Source organism: Coregonus lavaretus (genome assembly GCF_964263955.1).
Source record: "Coregonus lavaretus genome assembly, chromosome: 18".
Taxonomy (NCBI): domain Eukaryota; kingdom Metazoa; phylum Chordata; class Actinopteri; order Salmoniformes; family Salmonidae; genus Coregonus; species Coregonus lavaretus.
The window spans coordinates 5,704,373-5,721,922 of record NC_140005.1 but is presented as its reverse complement, the minus strand read 5'-3'; the positions used below and the strand labels follow the sequence as shown (position 1 = coordinate 5,721,922).

Sequence of the window (17,550 nt, the reverse complement as noted above, 5' to 3'; positions counted from 1 at the left end):
TGTACTCCAGGTTACGGTGGTCAGTCAAAATGAGGAAAGGGTGTTGAGCCCCCTCAAGCCAGTGCCTCCACACCTTTAGGGCCTGCACCACGGCTAACAGCTCCCTGTCGCTACATCATAATTTCGCTCCGCCGGACTGAGCTTTTTGGAATAAAAAGCGCAGGGGCGGAGTTTAGGTGGTTTGCCGGACCGTTGAGAAAGCACGGCTCCTATACCGGCCTCAGATGCGTCCACCTCTACCTGAAATGGTAAAGAGGGATCCGGATGCGCCAGCACCGGAGCCGAAGTAAACAGGTCCTTCAGCCTCCCAAAAGCCCTGTCCGCCTTCGCTGACCACTGCAAACGCACCGGACCCCCCTTCAAAAGAGACGTTATGGGAGCTGCCACCTGTCCAAAACCCCGGATAAACCTCCGGTAGTAATTCGCAAATCCCAAAAACTGCTGCACCTCTTTCACAGTTGTTGGAGTTTGCCAATTACGCACGGCTGACACCCGGTCAACCTCCATCTTCACCCCTGACGCAGACAACTGATAACCCAAAAAGGAGATCGACTCCTGGAAAAACAGACACTTCTCTGCCTTGACATACAGGTCGTGATCTAACAGCCTCCTCAACACTCGGCGCACCAGGGCCACATGCTCGACTCGGGTAGACGAGTACACGAGAATGTCATCTATGTACACGACCACCCCCTGCCCCTGCATGTCCCTGAATATCTCATCCACGAATGATTGGAAAACTGAAGGAGCGTTCATCAACCCGTATGGCATGACAAGATACTCGTAATGCCCCGAGGTGGTACTAAATGCTGTCTTCCATTCATCGCCCTCCCTAATGCGCACCAAGTTGTAAGCGCTCCTGAGATCTAATTTAGTGAAAAAACGCGCCCCGTGCAATGACTCCGTCATGGTCGCAATCAGAGGAAGTGGATAACTGTACTTCACCGTGATCTGATTGAGACTATGGTAATCAATGCACGGGCGTAACCCTCCATCCTTTTTCTTCACAAAAAAGAAACTCGAGGACGCAGGGGAAGTGGAAGGCCGTATGTATCCTTGTCTCAGAGATTCGTCTATGTAAGTCTCCATAGCTCTCTTCTCCTCTTGAGACAGAGGATACACATGGCTCCGTGGGAGCGCAGCTCCTGCCTGGAGGTCTATCGCACAATCTCCCTGCCTATGGGGAGGCAACTGCGTCGCCCTCGACTTACTGAACACAATAGCCAAATCCTCATACTCAGGGGGAATGTGCAATGCGGGCACCTGGTTTGGACTCTCCACCGAGGTAGCCCCCACGGAAACGCCTAAACATCGACCCACACACTGGGCAGACCACTCCATCAGAGCCCTCTCCTGCCACGAAATAGACGGGTTATGGATACTCAACCAGGGCATGCCCAGCACCACTGGATACGCAGGCGAGTCGATCAGAAACAGCTGGATAATCTCCTCATGACCCCCCTGCGCACACATCCTAAGTGGCGCCGTGACCTCCCTGATCAAGCCCGATCCCAACGGACGGCTATCGAGGGCATGAACGGGGAATGGGACCTCAACAGGAAGAAGGGGAATCCCTAATTCTAAACAAAATTTTCAATCCACAAAATTCCCAGCCGCGCCTGAATCTACCAGCGCCTTATGCTGGGAATGAGGTGCTACCTGTGGAAAACGCACAGGTATACAGAAGTGCGCAGCAGAGAGCTCTGGGTAAGTGGGGCGCCTACTCACCTGGAATGACTCCCCAGTGCGGAGCCTGTCGTCTTCTCCCCTAGGAGACCCTCCCCAGCACCTAGCCGCGGTATGTCCTCCACGGCCACAGATGGTGCAGGAGACGGCCCCCCTCGTACTCCGACCCCTCCTTTCTCTAGCGCCAGCACCCCCAAGCTCCATAGGGCTCGGCTCGGAGGCGCTGGAGGATGAAATGGACGGACCCCCCTCGGACCGTCCGCGGGTAGCCAGCAGGGTGTCCAACCTGATGCACATGTCCACTAACTGATCGAAAGAGAGGCTGGTATCCCTGCAGGCCAGCTCCCGACGGACGTCCTCTCGTAGACTACAGCGGTAGTGATCGATGAGGGCCCGCTCATTCCACCCTGCATCCGCCGCTAGAGTACGAAATTCTAAGGCGAATTCCTGGGCGCTCCTCCTCCCCTGCCGGAGGTAGAACAGACGCTCCCCCGCCGCTTTCCCCTCAGGTGGATGGTCAAAGACAGCCCTGAAGCGGCGGGAGAACTCAGAGTAAGTGATGGTGGTGGCGTCTATTCTCCTCCACTCGGCGTTGGCCCATTCCAATGCCTTGCCGGTAAGACAGGAGATGAGGGCGGACACGCTCTCGTGTCCAGAGGGCGCCGGGTGCACGGTGGCCAGGTATAGCTCCACCTGGAGAAGGAAGCCCTGACACCCGGCCGCGGTCCCATCATAGGCCCTCGGGAGGGAGAGTCGAATTCCCCTGGGTTCCGGAGCTTGAATGGGCTGACTGGCTGATGTTGATGGCTGGGGAGGTGGAGTTGGGGGTGTCCCTCTGGTCTCCCAGCGTTGCAGGGTGTTAATCACGTCTTGCAGGGCGTTACCGATACGAAGGATCTGGTCATTCTGTTCCCGGACCCGATCCTCCAGAGACTCATGTGCTGCTGCGGCTCCTGCTGATTCCATCCTTCAGGTGTGTGATTCTGTCAGTGGGTGCTGTAGGTGGGTGTGGTGCAGGAATCAGGCGCAGGACGCAGGAAATAAGTCCAATAGACTTTAGTGAAAAGCACACTCAAAATAACGAGCCAAACGCCCGGAGGCGAGAAAGTCCGCACACAGGCGAAAACCAAAAGGCGCACAAAACAGTGCGTAAATAACCTCCTAACACAGAGGAGGAAAATTCCGAAATGCACAAGGCAACAGTAGCGCACAAACACGACAGCGAAACAATCACACACAACACTAGACTAACACAACGAGAACTTATAGGACACTAATTAGTGCTAAACGAAAACAGGTGTACATAATACAGACAAAACCAAACGAACATAGAAACATTCAACGGTGTCAGCTAGTACTCCGGAGACGACGACCGCCGAAGCCTGCCCGAACAAGGAAGAGAGGCAGCCTCGGCCGAAACCGTGACAGCTTATTTCCAAGCAAGATTCTGTATTTATCAACATCAACGTGATCATATGGTGTGTTCGAATGAATCCCACGTCTGCTCTGAGATGTGCGTACACTCAGTTTTACTGGTGAACAAGTGAACGTCTGTACATAGAATATCAATTTGTTACGGTCACCTCTTGACATCTCTTCTCTCCTCTCTGCTCTACTGTCTATACAATAGTGGATTCTTCTACCCAAATATGGCGATGTTGGGCGTTTCATGAGGTTAATTTCAGGCGGCATGCATGTATGATCAAATCAGAGGGCTTGAACTGACTTTTAACAGTTATTTTATTTATTTATTAGACATTTTGCAGAATGAAATCTCATGAGATGCAACATCTCATTGTCAAGTGTCCAAATGGAAATGGCAAAACAAACAAACAATACTTAGTAACAAGAATAATATGGCAACTACTGTCTAACAATATTAACAATTAAATAATAATAGTAATATTAATAATAAACAACTAAAACATAAAGCATAAAAAAGTTATTTTACAACTACTAACTGGCCTACAACTAATATAAACTACTGCTACAACTACCAATACAACTATTATAAACTACTGCTACAACTACTAATACAACTAATATAAACTACTGCTACAACTACTAATACAACTAATATAAACTACTGCTACAACTACTAATACAACTAATATAAACTACTGCTACAACTACTAATACAACTAATATAAACTACTGCTACAACTACTAATACAACTAATATAAACTACTGCTACAACTACTAATACAACTAATATAAACTACTGCTACAACTACTAATACAACTAATACAAACTACTAATACAACTACTAATACAAACCACTGCTACAACTACTAATACAACTAATATAAACTACTGCTACAACTACTAATACAACTAATATAAACTACTGCTACAACTACTAATACAACTAATACAAACTACTGCTACAACTACTAATACAAACTACTGCTACAACTACTAATACAACTAATATAAACTACTGCTACAACTACTAATACAACTAATATAAACTACTGCTACAACTACTAATACAAACTACTGCTACAACTACTAATACAACTAATATAAACTACTGCTACAACTACTAATACAACTAATATAAACTACTGCTACAACTACTAATACAAACTACTGCTACAACTACTAATACAACTAATATAAACTACTGCTACAACTACTAATACAACTAATATAAACTACTGCTACAACTACTAATACAACTAATATAAACTACTGCTACAACTACTAATACAACTAATATAAACTACTGCTACAACTACTAATACAACTAATATAAACTACTGCTACAACTACTAATACAACTAATATAAACTACTACTACAACTACTAATACAACTAATATAAACTACTGCTACAACTACTAATACAACTAATATAAACTACTACTACAACTACTAATACAACTAATATAAACTACTGCTACAACTACTAATACAACTAATATAAACTACTGCTACAACTACCAATACAACTAATACAAACTACTGCTACAACTACTAATACAACTAATACAAACTACTGCTACAACTACTAATACAACTAATACAAACTACTGCTACAACTACTAATACAAACTACTGCTAAAACGAATATAAACTACTGCTACAACTACTAATACAACTAATACAAACTACTGCTACAACTACTAATACAAACTACTAATACAACTAATATAAACTACTGCTACAACTACCAATACAACTAATTCAAACTACTGCTACAACTACTAATACAAACTACTACTACAACTACTAATACAACGAATATAAACTACTGCTACAACTACTAATACAACTAATACAAACTACTGCTACAACTACTAATACAAACTACTGCTAAAACTAATATAAACTACTGCTACAACTACTAATACAACTAATACAAACTACTGCTACAACTACTAATACAAACTACTAATACAACTAATATAAACTACTGCTACAACTACCAATACAACTAATACAAACTACTGCTACAACTACTAATACAAACTACTACTACAACTACTAATACAACGAATATAAACTACTGCTACAACTACTAATACAACTAATACAAACTACTGCTACAACTACTAATACAAACTACTGCTAAAACTAATATAAACTACTGCTACAACTACTAATACAACTAATACAAACTACTGCTACAACTACTAATACAAACTACTGCTACAACTACTAATACAACTAATACAAACTACTGCTACAACTACTAATACAACTAATATAAACTACTGCTACAACTACTACTACAACTAATATAAACTACTGCTACAACTACTAATACAACTAATATAAACTACTGCTACAACTACTAATACAACTAATATAAACTACTGCTAATACTACCAATACAACTAATATAAATGGTTGAAAATAAAAAAGCAGACATTGAATATCCCTTTGAGCATGGTGAAGTTATTCATTACACTTTGGATGGTGTCTCCCTGTGCTGGATAGTGGACTTCCTTACTGACCGGTCCCAACAAGTGAGAGTAAATGGCGTCATGTGGAAGCAGCTCTGCTCCTCCACCGGATCCCCACAAGGTTGCGTGCTCTCTCCCTTCCCGTACATACTACACTAATGATTGTAATACGAAAACAGACATCATCAAGTTTGCTGATGACTCAGTCATTATCAGTCTACTACAGGATGGAGAGTCTGAGCGTGGGCTTGTGGTAGATTACTTTGTGTCATGGTGTGAGAACTGCTTCCTCCAACTGAATGTCTCCAAAACTAGAGACATGGCCATTTGACTTTAGAAGGCAGCCACAGAACCCCACGCCCGCTGTGGTTATGGACAATTACAGTACATTGAGCTAGCTGGTCAGTGCTTAAAAGTACCTGGGAACGGTGGTGGCAGAGCCGCAGGAAGTAGGGATGCTGAGGGTGCTGCAACACCCCCTGAAAAATCACAATAAATATAAAATATATTAATAAAATATATTTTTTGTTGTTGAAATCTTTTTTTCACAAAAGCAGTTCACTGGGCCTTTAATAGTCCTATATTTGCGGACCGATATAGCCGCCTGCAGCGCGGGCAATTATTATTACTTTTTTGTAGACAATCAGTTGACCTTTGAGGAGAACACAGATGCCATCAGCACTCTTAGCAAATAAGGTGCTATCTAGAACCTAAAAGGGTTCTTCCGCTGTCCCCATAGGAGAACCCTTTGAAGAAACCTTTTTGGTTCCAGGTAGAACGCTTTTGGTTCCTGGTGGAACCATTTTGGGTTCCATGTAGAACCCTTTCCACAGAAGGTTCTTGTCACGATCGTCTAAGGAGGGAGAGGACCAAGGCGCAGCGTTGAAAGCAAACATATTTATTTTATCAAGATCACACGATCAAAACAACGAAACGTGACGTCCTTGGTTACAAAAACAAACCAACACGGAACAAGAAACCACAACACAAAGTGAAAAGACCGATAGTTAAATATGGCTCCCAATCAGAGACAACCAGCTGTCACTCGTTGCCTCTGATTGGGAGTCACTCAGCCCAACATAGAAAATCAAACATAGAATACACACCCTGGCTCAACATAACATTGTCCCCAGAACCAGGGCGTGACAGTACCCCCCCCTAAAGGCGCGGACTCCGACCGCGCCAACTAAATCCCACAGGGGAGGGACCGGGTGGGCACTCCGCCTTGGCGGCGGATCCGGCTCCGGACCTGATCCCCACTCCCTCTCCAACCCCCCAAAGTACCCCTGGTCCGGTCTGGCCCCGCTGGCCGGAGCCGGACTGACGATACGCACCCCTGGCTTGGTGCGTGGAGCAGGAATGGACCGGACTGGGCTGGCGACGCGCACCACAGACTTGGTGCGGAGAGCAGGAACGGGCCGGACAGGGCTGACGAAACGCACCACAGACTTGGTGCGGAGAGCAGGCACGGGCCGTGCCGGACTGATGACGCACACCACTGGCTTGGTGCGGGGAGCTTGGATGGGCCGGACTGGGCTGGCGACGCACCCCGTAGGCTTGGTGCGTGGAGCAGGGACTGGCCGGGCTGGGCTGGCGACGCACACCGTAGGCTTGGTGCTGAGAGCAGGAACGGGCCGGACAGGGCTGACGAAACGCACCACAGACTTGGTGCGGAGAGCAGGCACGGGCCGTGCCGGACTGATGACGCACACCACTGGCTTGGTGCGGGGAGCTTGGATGGGCCGGACTGGGCTGGCGACGCACCCCGTAGGCTTGGTGCGTGGAGCAGGGACTGGCCGGGCTGGGCTGGCGACGCACACCGTAGGCTTGGTGCGTGGAGCAGGGACAGGCCGGGCTGGGCTGGCGACGCGCACCGTACACTTGGTGCGAGGGGCTGGAACAGGCCGGACCGTACTGGGGACACACACCACTGGCTCTACCTCGGGATCTGGAACGGGCCGGACCGGACTGGTAACACACCCCAGTACCTCTCGCCGTGCCTCTACAACCTCCATCCCCTCTTCGACCAGTGGCCCCCGTAACCTGGCGGCCTCCTCTGGCAACCCGCTGGGCCGCTCTATCGCGGCCTCCTGCTGGTCCGACATCGTGAGCCCCCCCCTAAAAATTTTCTGGGGGTCTCTCCTCCCCGTGGGCCAGGCCTCCATCGTTCTCGCCAGACTCTCACCCCACTGCTCCAAAGTCCAACCTCTCTCCTCTTCTCTTGGCTTGGCCCAGTCGAGACTCCTACTCAACTGCTCCCAAGTCCATCCTCTCTCTTCTTCATGCTGCTTGGTCCTGTTATGGTGGTTTCTTCTGTCACGATCGTCTAAGGAGGGAGAGGACCAAGGCGCAGCGTTGAAAGCAAACATATTTATTTTATCAAGATCACACGATCAAAACAACGAAACGTGACGTCCTTGGTTACAAAAACAAACCAACACGGAACAAGAAACCACAACACAAAGTGAAAAGACCGATAGTTAAATATGGCTCCCAATCAGAGACAACCAGCTGTCACTCGTTGCCTCTGATTGGGAGTCACTCAGCCCAACATAGAAAATCAAACATAGAATACACACCCTGGCTCAACATAACATTGTCCCCAGAACCAGGGCGTGACAGTTCTACATGGAACCCAAAATGGTTCTACCTGGAACCAAAAAGGATTCTTCTGTGTGGACAGCCGAAGAACCCTAATGGAACCCTGTTTTCTAAGAGTGTGTAAAAAAGGACAGCAGCAACTTTTCTTTCTGAGAAAGATTAACTCTTTTAATGTCAGCAAGACAATGATGATAATGTTTTATAGGAGTTTTATTTAATTAGACTTTTTCTACGGTGGCCTGGTTTGGTAATATTGATGTTGGCAACAAAAACAGGCTAGACAGGGCGGTTACCAGCAGGTACAGCTCTTGGAGGTGTTCAGCAAGCAAGTGGTGAAGAGAGCTAACTGTCCTGATCACCCGCTCCTTGACGATGTTGAGCTCTCCCCCTCGGGAAGTAGTTTTAGAAAAAGTCACCAAAAAAAGCATGTGCTGTTTCTTGCCTTCAGTGATAAGCTAATAGTGTCACCCATCACACTATTCTTGATTTAATTTTGTCTTTACATATACTAAATAATATGTGTTGTGATTTAGAATGGACCATTATCATGCACCTGTCTCGAAACAGGGGCAGGGGAAAACATACATGTCATCTATGCACTTAAATAAAGAATGGAGGACGCTTTTCCCATGGTTCATTTTCATGCCAGCCAGGTCGGCTATACTCCTGTTGTAAAATAAGCAATGTGCTTAATATTAGGAAAGTTGAGAAATAAATATAGTAGGCCTAGCCTATAGAAAGCTGATGGGATCCTCCTCTTTTTAATAGAGGCCATCACTCTGTTTTCTTACACAATTGCTTAGCCTATAGAAATGTTGCGCAACATGAGCTCATGGGTTCTCATTAAGTGTTTGATTTGATTTTCGATTACATTTGACTTGATGTCAGAGTGATTAGAGGGACAATAGAGTGCTGAGTACCAGGCAGTTAGCAAGTTTGGTAGGCTACTAATGACCATCAGCAGCATCAGAGCTTGGAGAAGCCTAATAACTGTGACTAAATGGTCACGTGGAATTTGTCTGCCGTCATGACTCGTGTGGCAGTAATATGGTCACCGCAACCCATAAGATAACCTTTTTTGGTTCCAGGTAAGGGCTCTACATGGAACCCACAACTGTTCTACTTGGATCCAAAAGGGTTCTAACTGGAACCAACAATTGTTCTTCAAATGGTTCTCCTCTGGGGACAGCCGAAGAATCCTTCTAGGTTCTAGATAGCGCCGTTACTTCTAAGAGTGTAGGGCAGAGGAGGAGAGCGAAGTGGAAGAGGGAGAGCGAAGGTTGCGACCGCATGTAACCATCTTGGTAGGGGTTGACTGGGTGGGGTTGGAAGACAGAAAATGATTTTTTGAAAAAGAAGTGATTAGAGACATGGAGAGGGATGACAGAAATGTTGGACGACAAACAGTATCTTAGAAAAAATTGTGATATCTAGAACCTAAAAGGGTCCTTCGGATGTCACCAATGGAGAACCCTTTGAATAACTCTTTTTGGTTCCAAGTAAAACGCTTTTGGTTCCAGGTGGAACACTTTTGGGTTCCATGTAGTATCAAAATGAGAATACTGGAAGAGATGGAGACCTGCACACCGTCTAAAAAAATAGGAATACATCGAAAACTGAGGCCTAAATGCTGTATAAAATGTAATTACTTCAACAATTTATTTATATTATAGGCTACATGGATGTAACCTCACAGAGCAATGTTGTGAAGCACTGGCCTCAGTTCTCAGCTCAAATTCCTCATGCCTGAGAAAGCTGGACTTGGGTGTGAACGACCTGCAGGATTCAGGAGTGAAGCTGCTCTCTGCCGGACTGGGGAGTTCAACCTGTAGACTACAGACACTGAGGTCAGTATTACTGGCATTATTGATAAGCAGAACCTTGTTGAATTCCTTTGAAGTGTGACTAAGCTTTTAAAATAAATATATATTCAGGGAGTTCTGGTGTTACACTGTGCAAATACCTGTGAATTTTGATCCAATTTGTTTTGTCCAACTTGTTTTCTTTTAGGTTGAATAGATGTAAACTCACAGAGAGATGTTGTGAAGAGTTGGCCTCGGTTCTCAGCTCAAACTCACACCTGAGAGAGCTGGATCTGAGTGACAATGACCTGCAGGATTCAGGAGTGGAGCTGCTGTCTGCTGGACTGGGGAGTCTGCAGTGTAAACTGGAGACGCTGAGGTGAATTATTTAGCGACTTGACTTTACAACCATATATTAACTTTGGCCCTCCTTTATCAAATGAAGGTGACAGATAGTAAAGTGGACATGCGCTTATTTCCAAGCAAGATTCTGTATTTATCAACATCAACGTGATCATATGGTGTGTTCAAATGAATCCCACGTCTGCTCTGAGATGTGCGTACACTCAGTTTTACTGGTGAACAAGTGAACGTCTGTACATAGAATATCAATTTGTTACGGTCACCTCTTGACATCTCTTCTCTCCTCTCTGCTCTACTGTCTATACAATAGTGGATTTTTCTACCCAAATATGGTGATGTTGGGTGTGTAATTATGTTAATTTCAGGCTGCATGCACGTTAACATTCATGTCAGATTTATGAAGTGAACTCATGTATGATCACATCAGAGGGCTTGAACTGACTTTAAAAAAACAGTTGTAGTTTATTTATTTATTAGACATTTTGCAGAATGAAATCTCTTGAGATGCAACATCTCGTTTTCAAGTGTCCAAATGGAAACAACAAAACAAACAAACAACACTTAGTAACACGAATAATATGGCAACTACTGTCTAATAATATTAACAATTAAATAATAATAATAATAATATGGCAACTCGACCATGAAGGCTTGATTCACACAGTCTCCTCTGAACAGTTAATGTTGAGATGTGTCTGTTACTTGAATTCTGTGAAGGATTTATTCGAGCTGCAATTTCTGAGGCTGGTAACTCCAATGAACTTATCCTCTGCAGCAGAGGTAACTCTGGGTCTTCCATTCCTGTGGTGGTCCTCATGAGAGCCAGTTTCATCATATCGCTTGATGGTTTTTGCGACTGCACTTGAAGAAACTTTCAAAGTTCTTGAAATGTTCCGCATTGACTGACCTTCATGTCTTAAAGTAATGATGGACTTCCTAACTCAGTTGCTGGAGAGGAAGGAAACTGCTCAGGGATTTCACCATGAGGCCAATGGTGACTGTAAAACAGTTACAGAGTTTAATGGCTGTCATAGGAGAAAACTGAGGATGGATCAACAACATTGTAGTTACTCCACAATACTAACCTAAATGACAGAGTGAAAAGAAGGAAGCCTGTACAGAATAAAACTATTCCAAATCATGCATCCTGTTTGCAATAATCAACTAAAGTAAAACTGCAACGAAGGTGGCAAAGAAATTAACTTCATGTCCTGAAATCAAAGCATTATGTTTGGGGCAAATCCAACACAACACATCACTGAGTATCACTCTTCATATTTTCAAGCATGGTGGTGTGTGCATCGTGTTATGGGTACGCTTGTCATCGGCAAGAACTACAAAGTTTTTTAGGAGAAAAAGAAATGGAAGAGAGCTAAGCACAGGCAAAATCCTAGAGGAAAACCTGGTTCAGTCTGCTCTCCAACAGACGCTGGGAGACAAATTCACCTTTCAGAAGGACAATAACCTAACCTAAAACACAAGGCCAAATATACAATGGAGTTGCTTACTAAGATTACATAGAATGTTCCTGAGTGGCCTAGTTACAGTTTTTACTTAAATCGACTTGAATATCTATGGCAAGACTTAAATGGCTGTCTAGCAATGATCAACAACCAAAAGTGATTCTATCATAAATAAAAATGAAAAATAAAACACTAACACATCTTGATTAGATAAGTATTCAACCCCCTGAATCAATCAATACATGTTAGAATTTTTCTTCCACTTTGAAATGTGTGTATTTTGTGTAGATCGTTAACAAAACAATGACGACTATATCAATTTTCATCCCACTTTGTAACACAACAAAATTTGGAAAAAGTCAAGGGGTGTGAATACTTTCTGAAGGCACTGTATCTGAAAGATCTTACTCCAACCTCATGATGTAGCAAATTGTAATTGCTGCTGTTGTCAAATGAGTAGTTGTGTGTATCACTGTATGTTTCTCAGTGGAGCCAGATCGTTATTGCAAATGTGAATTGGTTTATCTAGTTAAATAAAGGTGAAATAAATCAAATAAAGTAGCCGATCTGGGTCTCTGACTGGCGCACTGGCTAGTGTGCTTTCCCTGGCTACGGTTCTGCATCTATTTACCGGATAGAATAGCATATGTAGTTGGAGCAAATGTAAAAATTGATCAATCAAATATATCATACTGAATATAAAACAATTTGTTTAGAAAACAAATAGCTCTGTAAATAGTTCCCTCCTGATAACCCTAGCGTTAGTGGCAGCCCCCAATACAATTCTACTTCATTACATTAGCCACTAAGATATAGCTATTTTTTTTTTTTTTTTTTAGGCTGAACCGATGTAACATCACAGAGAAAAACTTGGAAGAATGTTCCTCAACTCTCAACTCAAACTCATCACACCTGAGAGAACTGGACCTGAGTTACAATCACCCAGGAGACCCAGGAGTGGAGCTGCTCACTGTTGCCCTGGAGGATCCCCAATATCATCTCAAAACAGTCAGGTAAAACAGATTTGTTTTTAAACTGTAAAATGTATACATGTGTACAATACAGTGGGGATAAAAAGTATTTAGTCAGCCACCAATTGTGCAAGTTCTCCCACTTAAAAAGATGAGAGAGGCCTGTAATTTTCATCATAGGTACACGTCAACTATGACAGACAAATTGAGAGAAAAAAATTCCAGAAAATCACATTGTAGGAATTTTAATGAATTGATTTGCAAATTATGGTGGAAAATAAGTATTTGGTCACCTACAAACAAGCAAGATTTCTGGCTCTCACAGAGCTGTAACTTCTTCTTTAAGAGGCTCCTCTGTCCTCCACTCGTTACCTGTATTAATGGCACCTGTTTGAACTTGTTATCAGTATAAAAGACACCTGTCCACAACCTCAAACAGTCACACTCCAAACTCCACTATGGCCAAGACCAAAGAGCTGTCAAAGGACACCAGAAACAAAATTGTAGACCTGCACCAGGCTGGGAAGACTGAATCTGCAATAGGTAAGCAGCTTGGTTTGAAGAAATCAACTGTGGGAGCAATTATTAGGAAATGGAAGACATACAAGACCACTGATAATCTCCCTCGATCTGGGGCTCCACGCAAGATCTCACCCCGTGGGGTCAAAATGATCACAAGAACGGTGAGCAAAAATCCCAGAACCACACGGGGGGACCTAGAGATTGACCTGCAGAGAGCTGGGACCAAAGTAACAAAGCCTACCATCAGTAACACACTACGCCGCCAGGGACTCAAATCCTGCAGTGCTAGACGTGTCCCCCTGCTTAAGCCAGTACATGTCCAGGCCCGTCTGAAGTTTGCTAGAGTGCATTTGGATGATCCAGAAGAGGATTGGGAGAATGTCATATGGTCAGATGAAACCAAAATATAACTTTTTGGTAAAAACTCAACTCGTCGTGTTTGGAGGACAAAGAATGTTGAGTTGCATCCAAAGAACACCATACCTACTGTGAAGCATGGGGGTGGAAACATCATGCTTTGGGGCTGGTTTTCTGCAAAGGGACCAGGACGACTGATCCGTGTAAAGGAAAGAATGAATGGGGCCATGTATCGTGAGATTTTGAGTGAAAACCTCCTTCCATCAGCAAGGGCATTGAAGATGAAACGTGGCTGGGTCTTTCAGCATGACAATGATCCCAAACACACCGCCCAGGCAACGAAGGAGTGGCTTCGTAAGAAGTATTTCAAGGTCCTGGAGTGGCCTAGCCAGTCTCCAGATCTCAACCCCATAGAAAATCTTTGGAGGGAGTTGAAAGTCTGTGTTGCCCAGTGACAGCCCCAAAACATCACTGCTCTAGAGGAGATCTGCATGGAGGAATGGGCCAAAATACCAGCAACAGTGTGTGAAAACCTTGTGAAGACTTACAGAAAACATTTGACCTGTGTCATTGCCAACAAAGGGTATATAACAAAGTATTGAGAAACTTTTGTTATTGACCAAATACTTATTTTCCACCATAATTTGCAAATAAATTCATTAAAAATCCTATAATGTGATTTTCAGGAGAAAAAAAAAATCTCATTTTATCTGTCATAGTTGATGAAAATTACAGGCCTCTCTCATCTTTTTAAGTGGGAGAACTTGCACAATTGGTGGCTGACTAAATACTTTTTTCCCCCACTGTATATCATAAGGTTTTCAGAGTCACTTCATATCATTGTGCTTTTCTTGCAGTGGCCACGTTGAAGGGTTTTTGCTGTTTCAGAGATGTAAGTAATTTGCTGTTAAATCAAGCTTTTACGTCTTGAATAAGTATCCAAAAATGCATGTACAAACAGCACACTAGTGAAGGCGGGCGGCCGACCATGACTTCATTCCATTTGTAATTTTTCATTGCAGTGTATGAAGGAACAACACATTTTTTTTATGTAGCTTTATCAGGTTTGTTACCAATGAAGTCGGTCGTCCGTCTTCACTAATGTTTTGAAAATTCTTCTGATACTTACAGCGCATTCCATAATGACTTTTACATGCTCTGTTCTTCCTTGATTAACCTCATTAGTTGCATGTGAGCTAACACTGGACCCGAACACAGCATACAGACACCTCTCTCTGTCTGAGGACAACAGAAAGGTGACATGGGAGAAAGAAGAGAAACTGTATCCAGATCACCCAGACAGATTTATGGACTGGACACAGGTGCTTTGTAGAGAAGGTCTGACTGGGCGCTGCTACTGGGAGGCAGAGTGGAGTGGAGATGTGGTTGATATAGCAGTAACATATAAAGGAATCGGCAGGAAAGGAGTGGGGAAAGACTGTGGGTTTGGATTTAATGACAAGTCCTGGAGAATGTTGTGCTCTGATCACAGGTACACTGCCTTGTACAATAATAAGAGTACTTTCATACCGGTCCCCTGCTCCAACAGAGTAGGAGTGTATCTGGACTGGCCAGCCGGCACTCTGTCCTTCTACAGCGTCTCCTCAGACACAGCAACTCTCCTGCACACGTTCCAAGCCAAATTCACTGAGCCTCTTTACCCAGGGTTTAGGCTTTGGGTTGGCTCTTCAGTGACCCTGTGCCATGTAGACAACAAAGCCTTCAAAGAAACACAGTCATAAGTTTGTCATGATAATTGTGACGGCCACACAGGCTGTTCTTTTTAAGAAACCGGAGTTGCTTTTTTTACGTTTGGAAAGAGTGTATTGGCCAGTGTCCTCTCTTTTTTTTTCAAATGACACGCTGGTCAAGAAAGTCGACTCTGGATGGGACTGAAGCTTGACCGCTGGAGCTCATAGTTGAGAGGAGGAGGGGGGTGAAAACACGGACTATTCTGAACTGTGACTCTGCCCCTGCACAATGTCCTGCTGCAGCCGCAAAGCAACGTCTTATTCTGTTAAGGTACAGAGAGATTACAGCGATATTTATTTAGTACTGGCTGCAATACGATTCTTTAATGGATCTATGAGATGGATCATGTGTTGATTTATGTGCAGTAGCCTGGTTTCTAAGGATGACAATATTTGTATTAGTGATGGTATCTTACGATGGTGTAATTGTCTGTTATTGTTGGTTCATTGATTCTATATTTGATGCTAATGGTTGTACTGTGTTGTATTGTGGTACAGTATGTATTTACTAATGCTGTTTGATTGATGCTGCTGTTATATATGCTATGGTTGATCTGTGGTTGATCTATGGTTGATCTATGGTTGATCTATGGTTGATCTATGGTTGATCTATGGTTGATCTATGGTTGAGCTATGGTTGAGCTATGGTTTTATGGTACATCTTTATGGCTCCTGACTTTCTATTCTGTATTCTGTTGCGTACGGTATGTGTATTTGGATACTACATGTGTACGTTTTGACTATAACCATTTAAAACATTTGCATAAAAGCTCCATAGACTTCAATGGTACAATTTGGATTCGCCACTGCTCTTGAAACACCTAAGCTACAAACACCAAACCAACATTGAAATCTGCAGTCTGACGTAACTTCGATTGCTTCAACACAGCTTTTTGCTACCAACTATAAAGCTTGTTGAGTAACACTTTATATGAAGGGGGTATACATTACGCCTTTCTAAACACCAGTCATAACACATTTACTGTTACAGTATCATTCATAACAACCTTCATAACACATTTATTCAACATCATTCATTGGGAGTTTTCAAAATAAAAGTCCCCCAACAAACATTTTGTATCAGCTAAAATGTGTATATATTTTTACTGTTTACAGTACCTGACCTCCTGACACACTATTGAAATAACAGGCTGGGAGCGGAACAGTGTCAGCCCAGTATTACCACAGATAAAAGGGGAAACACAGATTACACATGGGGTTAAAACCTGAAGCATCCGCTCGGGGTTTCCACTCACCACCGAATAAGGAAAGGGGGACGTGAAACTCAACATAACACATTTCAAAATACGACTACATGCTCTCCTCTTAACATGTAAGATTATTTTATAGAATAGAGAGATACAGATATAATCAGTAGGATCTTAATTTGACCAGTTTCTCACAGCAGGAAAATAATCCTACAGCAACAGGAAATGTGAATTATTATGTGGATTATAATTAATGGACATTTTTGTAGGGGTTGATACATTTATTTTCTTCTAGCAAATCAAGTCTGATATTTTCAATTGTGAATTAAAAACTTTATAAGCATTTTTAGAACTAAAATACACAAAACATTTAAAAACTCAAACACTCTGACAGGGTGATCGTTATAAGTTCCGGGGGCCCTATGCGAGATTTGGTTGAAAAAGTAACTTTTAAAGTTAATTTCCTGCAATTCTACACATTTTGCCATGGGGCGAAGAGAACATTTTCCAATTTTATAACAAATTTCATGCAATTCTACTTGTTTTGCAATGGGGCGGAGTGAAAACATTTTGTAGTTTTAAAGCTAATTTCCTGCAATTCTACACATTTAGCCATTTCTGATGCCATGACCTATGCCATGTTAATAGGATATCTGAGTGAGAGTGACTAACAAAATCAGGGGGGGCCTGTCATGCTAAAATAATGTCCCCCGGCCAAATAGTGTCCCCCTATGCGTCACAATGGCATTCTATAAACTATTAGCATCTGTTGCTATATCAACGGTGTGATGACCTAATAATTAGAATTCTGGAGATCCTTACAGCCTAAATGACATTCTTTTCATCATCGCTACGCAAACGAGGCTGATTTCAGTCACAATTTCGCTGTTTAAACAAGTTTTGTTTAGCTAATT

The 17,550-nt window shown here is 43.3% G+C and overlaps 1 protein-coding gene across 1 annotated transcript in view; it reads left to right on the top strand.

Moving 5' to 3' along the window:
- The window catches only part of LOC311145958 (NACHT, LRR and PYD domains-containing protein 12-like), a 42,999-nt gene extending 26,496 nt beyond the window's left edge, over positions 1-16,503 (top strand). Inside the window, exons 9-13 of the mRNA XM_084182361.1 lie at positions 9,873-10,046; positions 10,210-10,380; positions 12,667-12,840; positions 14,535-14,569; positions 14,863-16,503. Of these exons, the coding sequence (XP_084038487.1) occupies positions 9,873-10,046; positions 10,210-10,380; positions 12,667-12,840; positions 14,535-14,569; positions 14,863-15,419 (1,111 nt within the window). The 3' untranslated portion in view covers positions 15,420-16,503. The remainder of the gene's footprint in view (positions 1-9,872; positions 10,047-10,209; positions 10,381-12,666; positions 12,841-14,534; positions 14,570-14,862) is intronic.
- Positions 16,504-17,550: the final 1,047 nt, after the last annotated feature.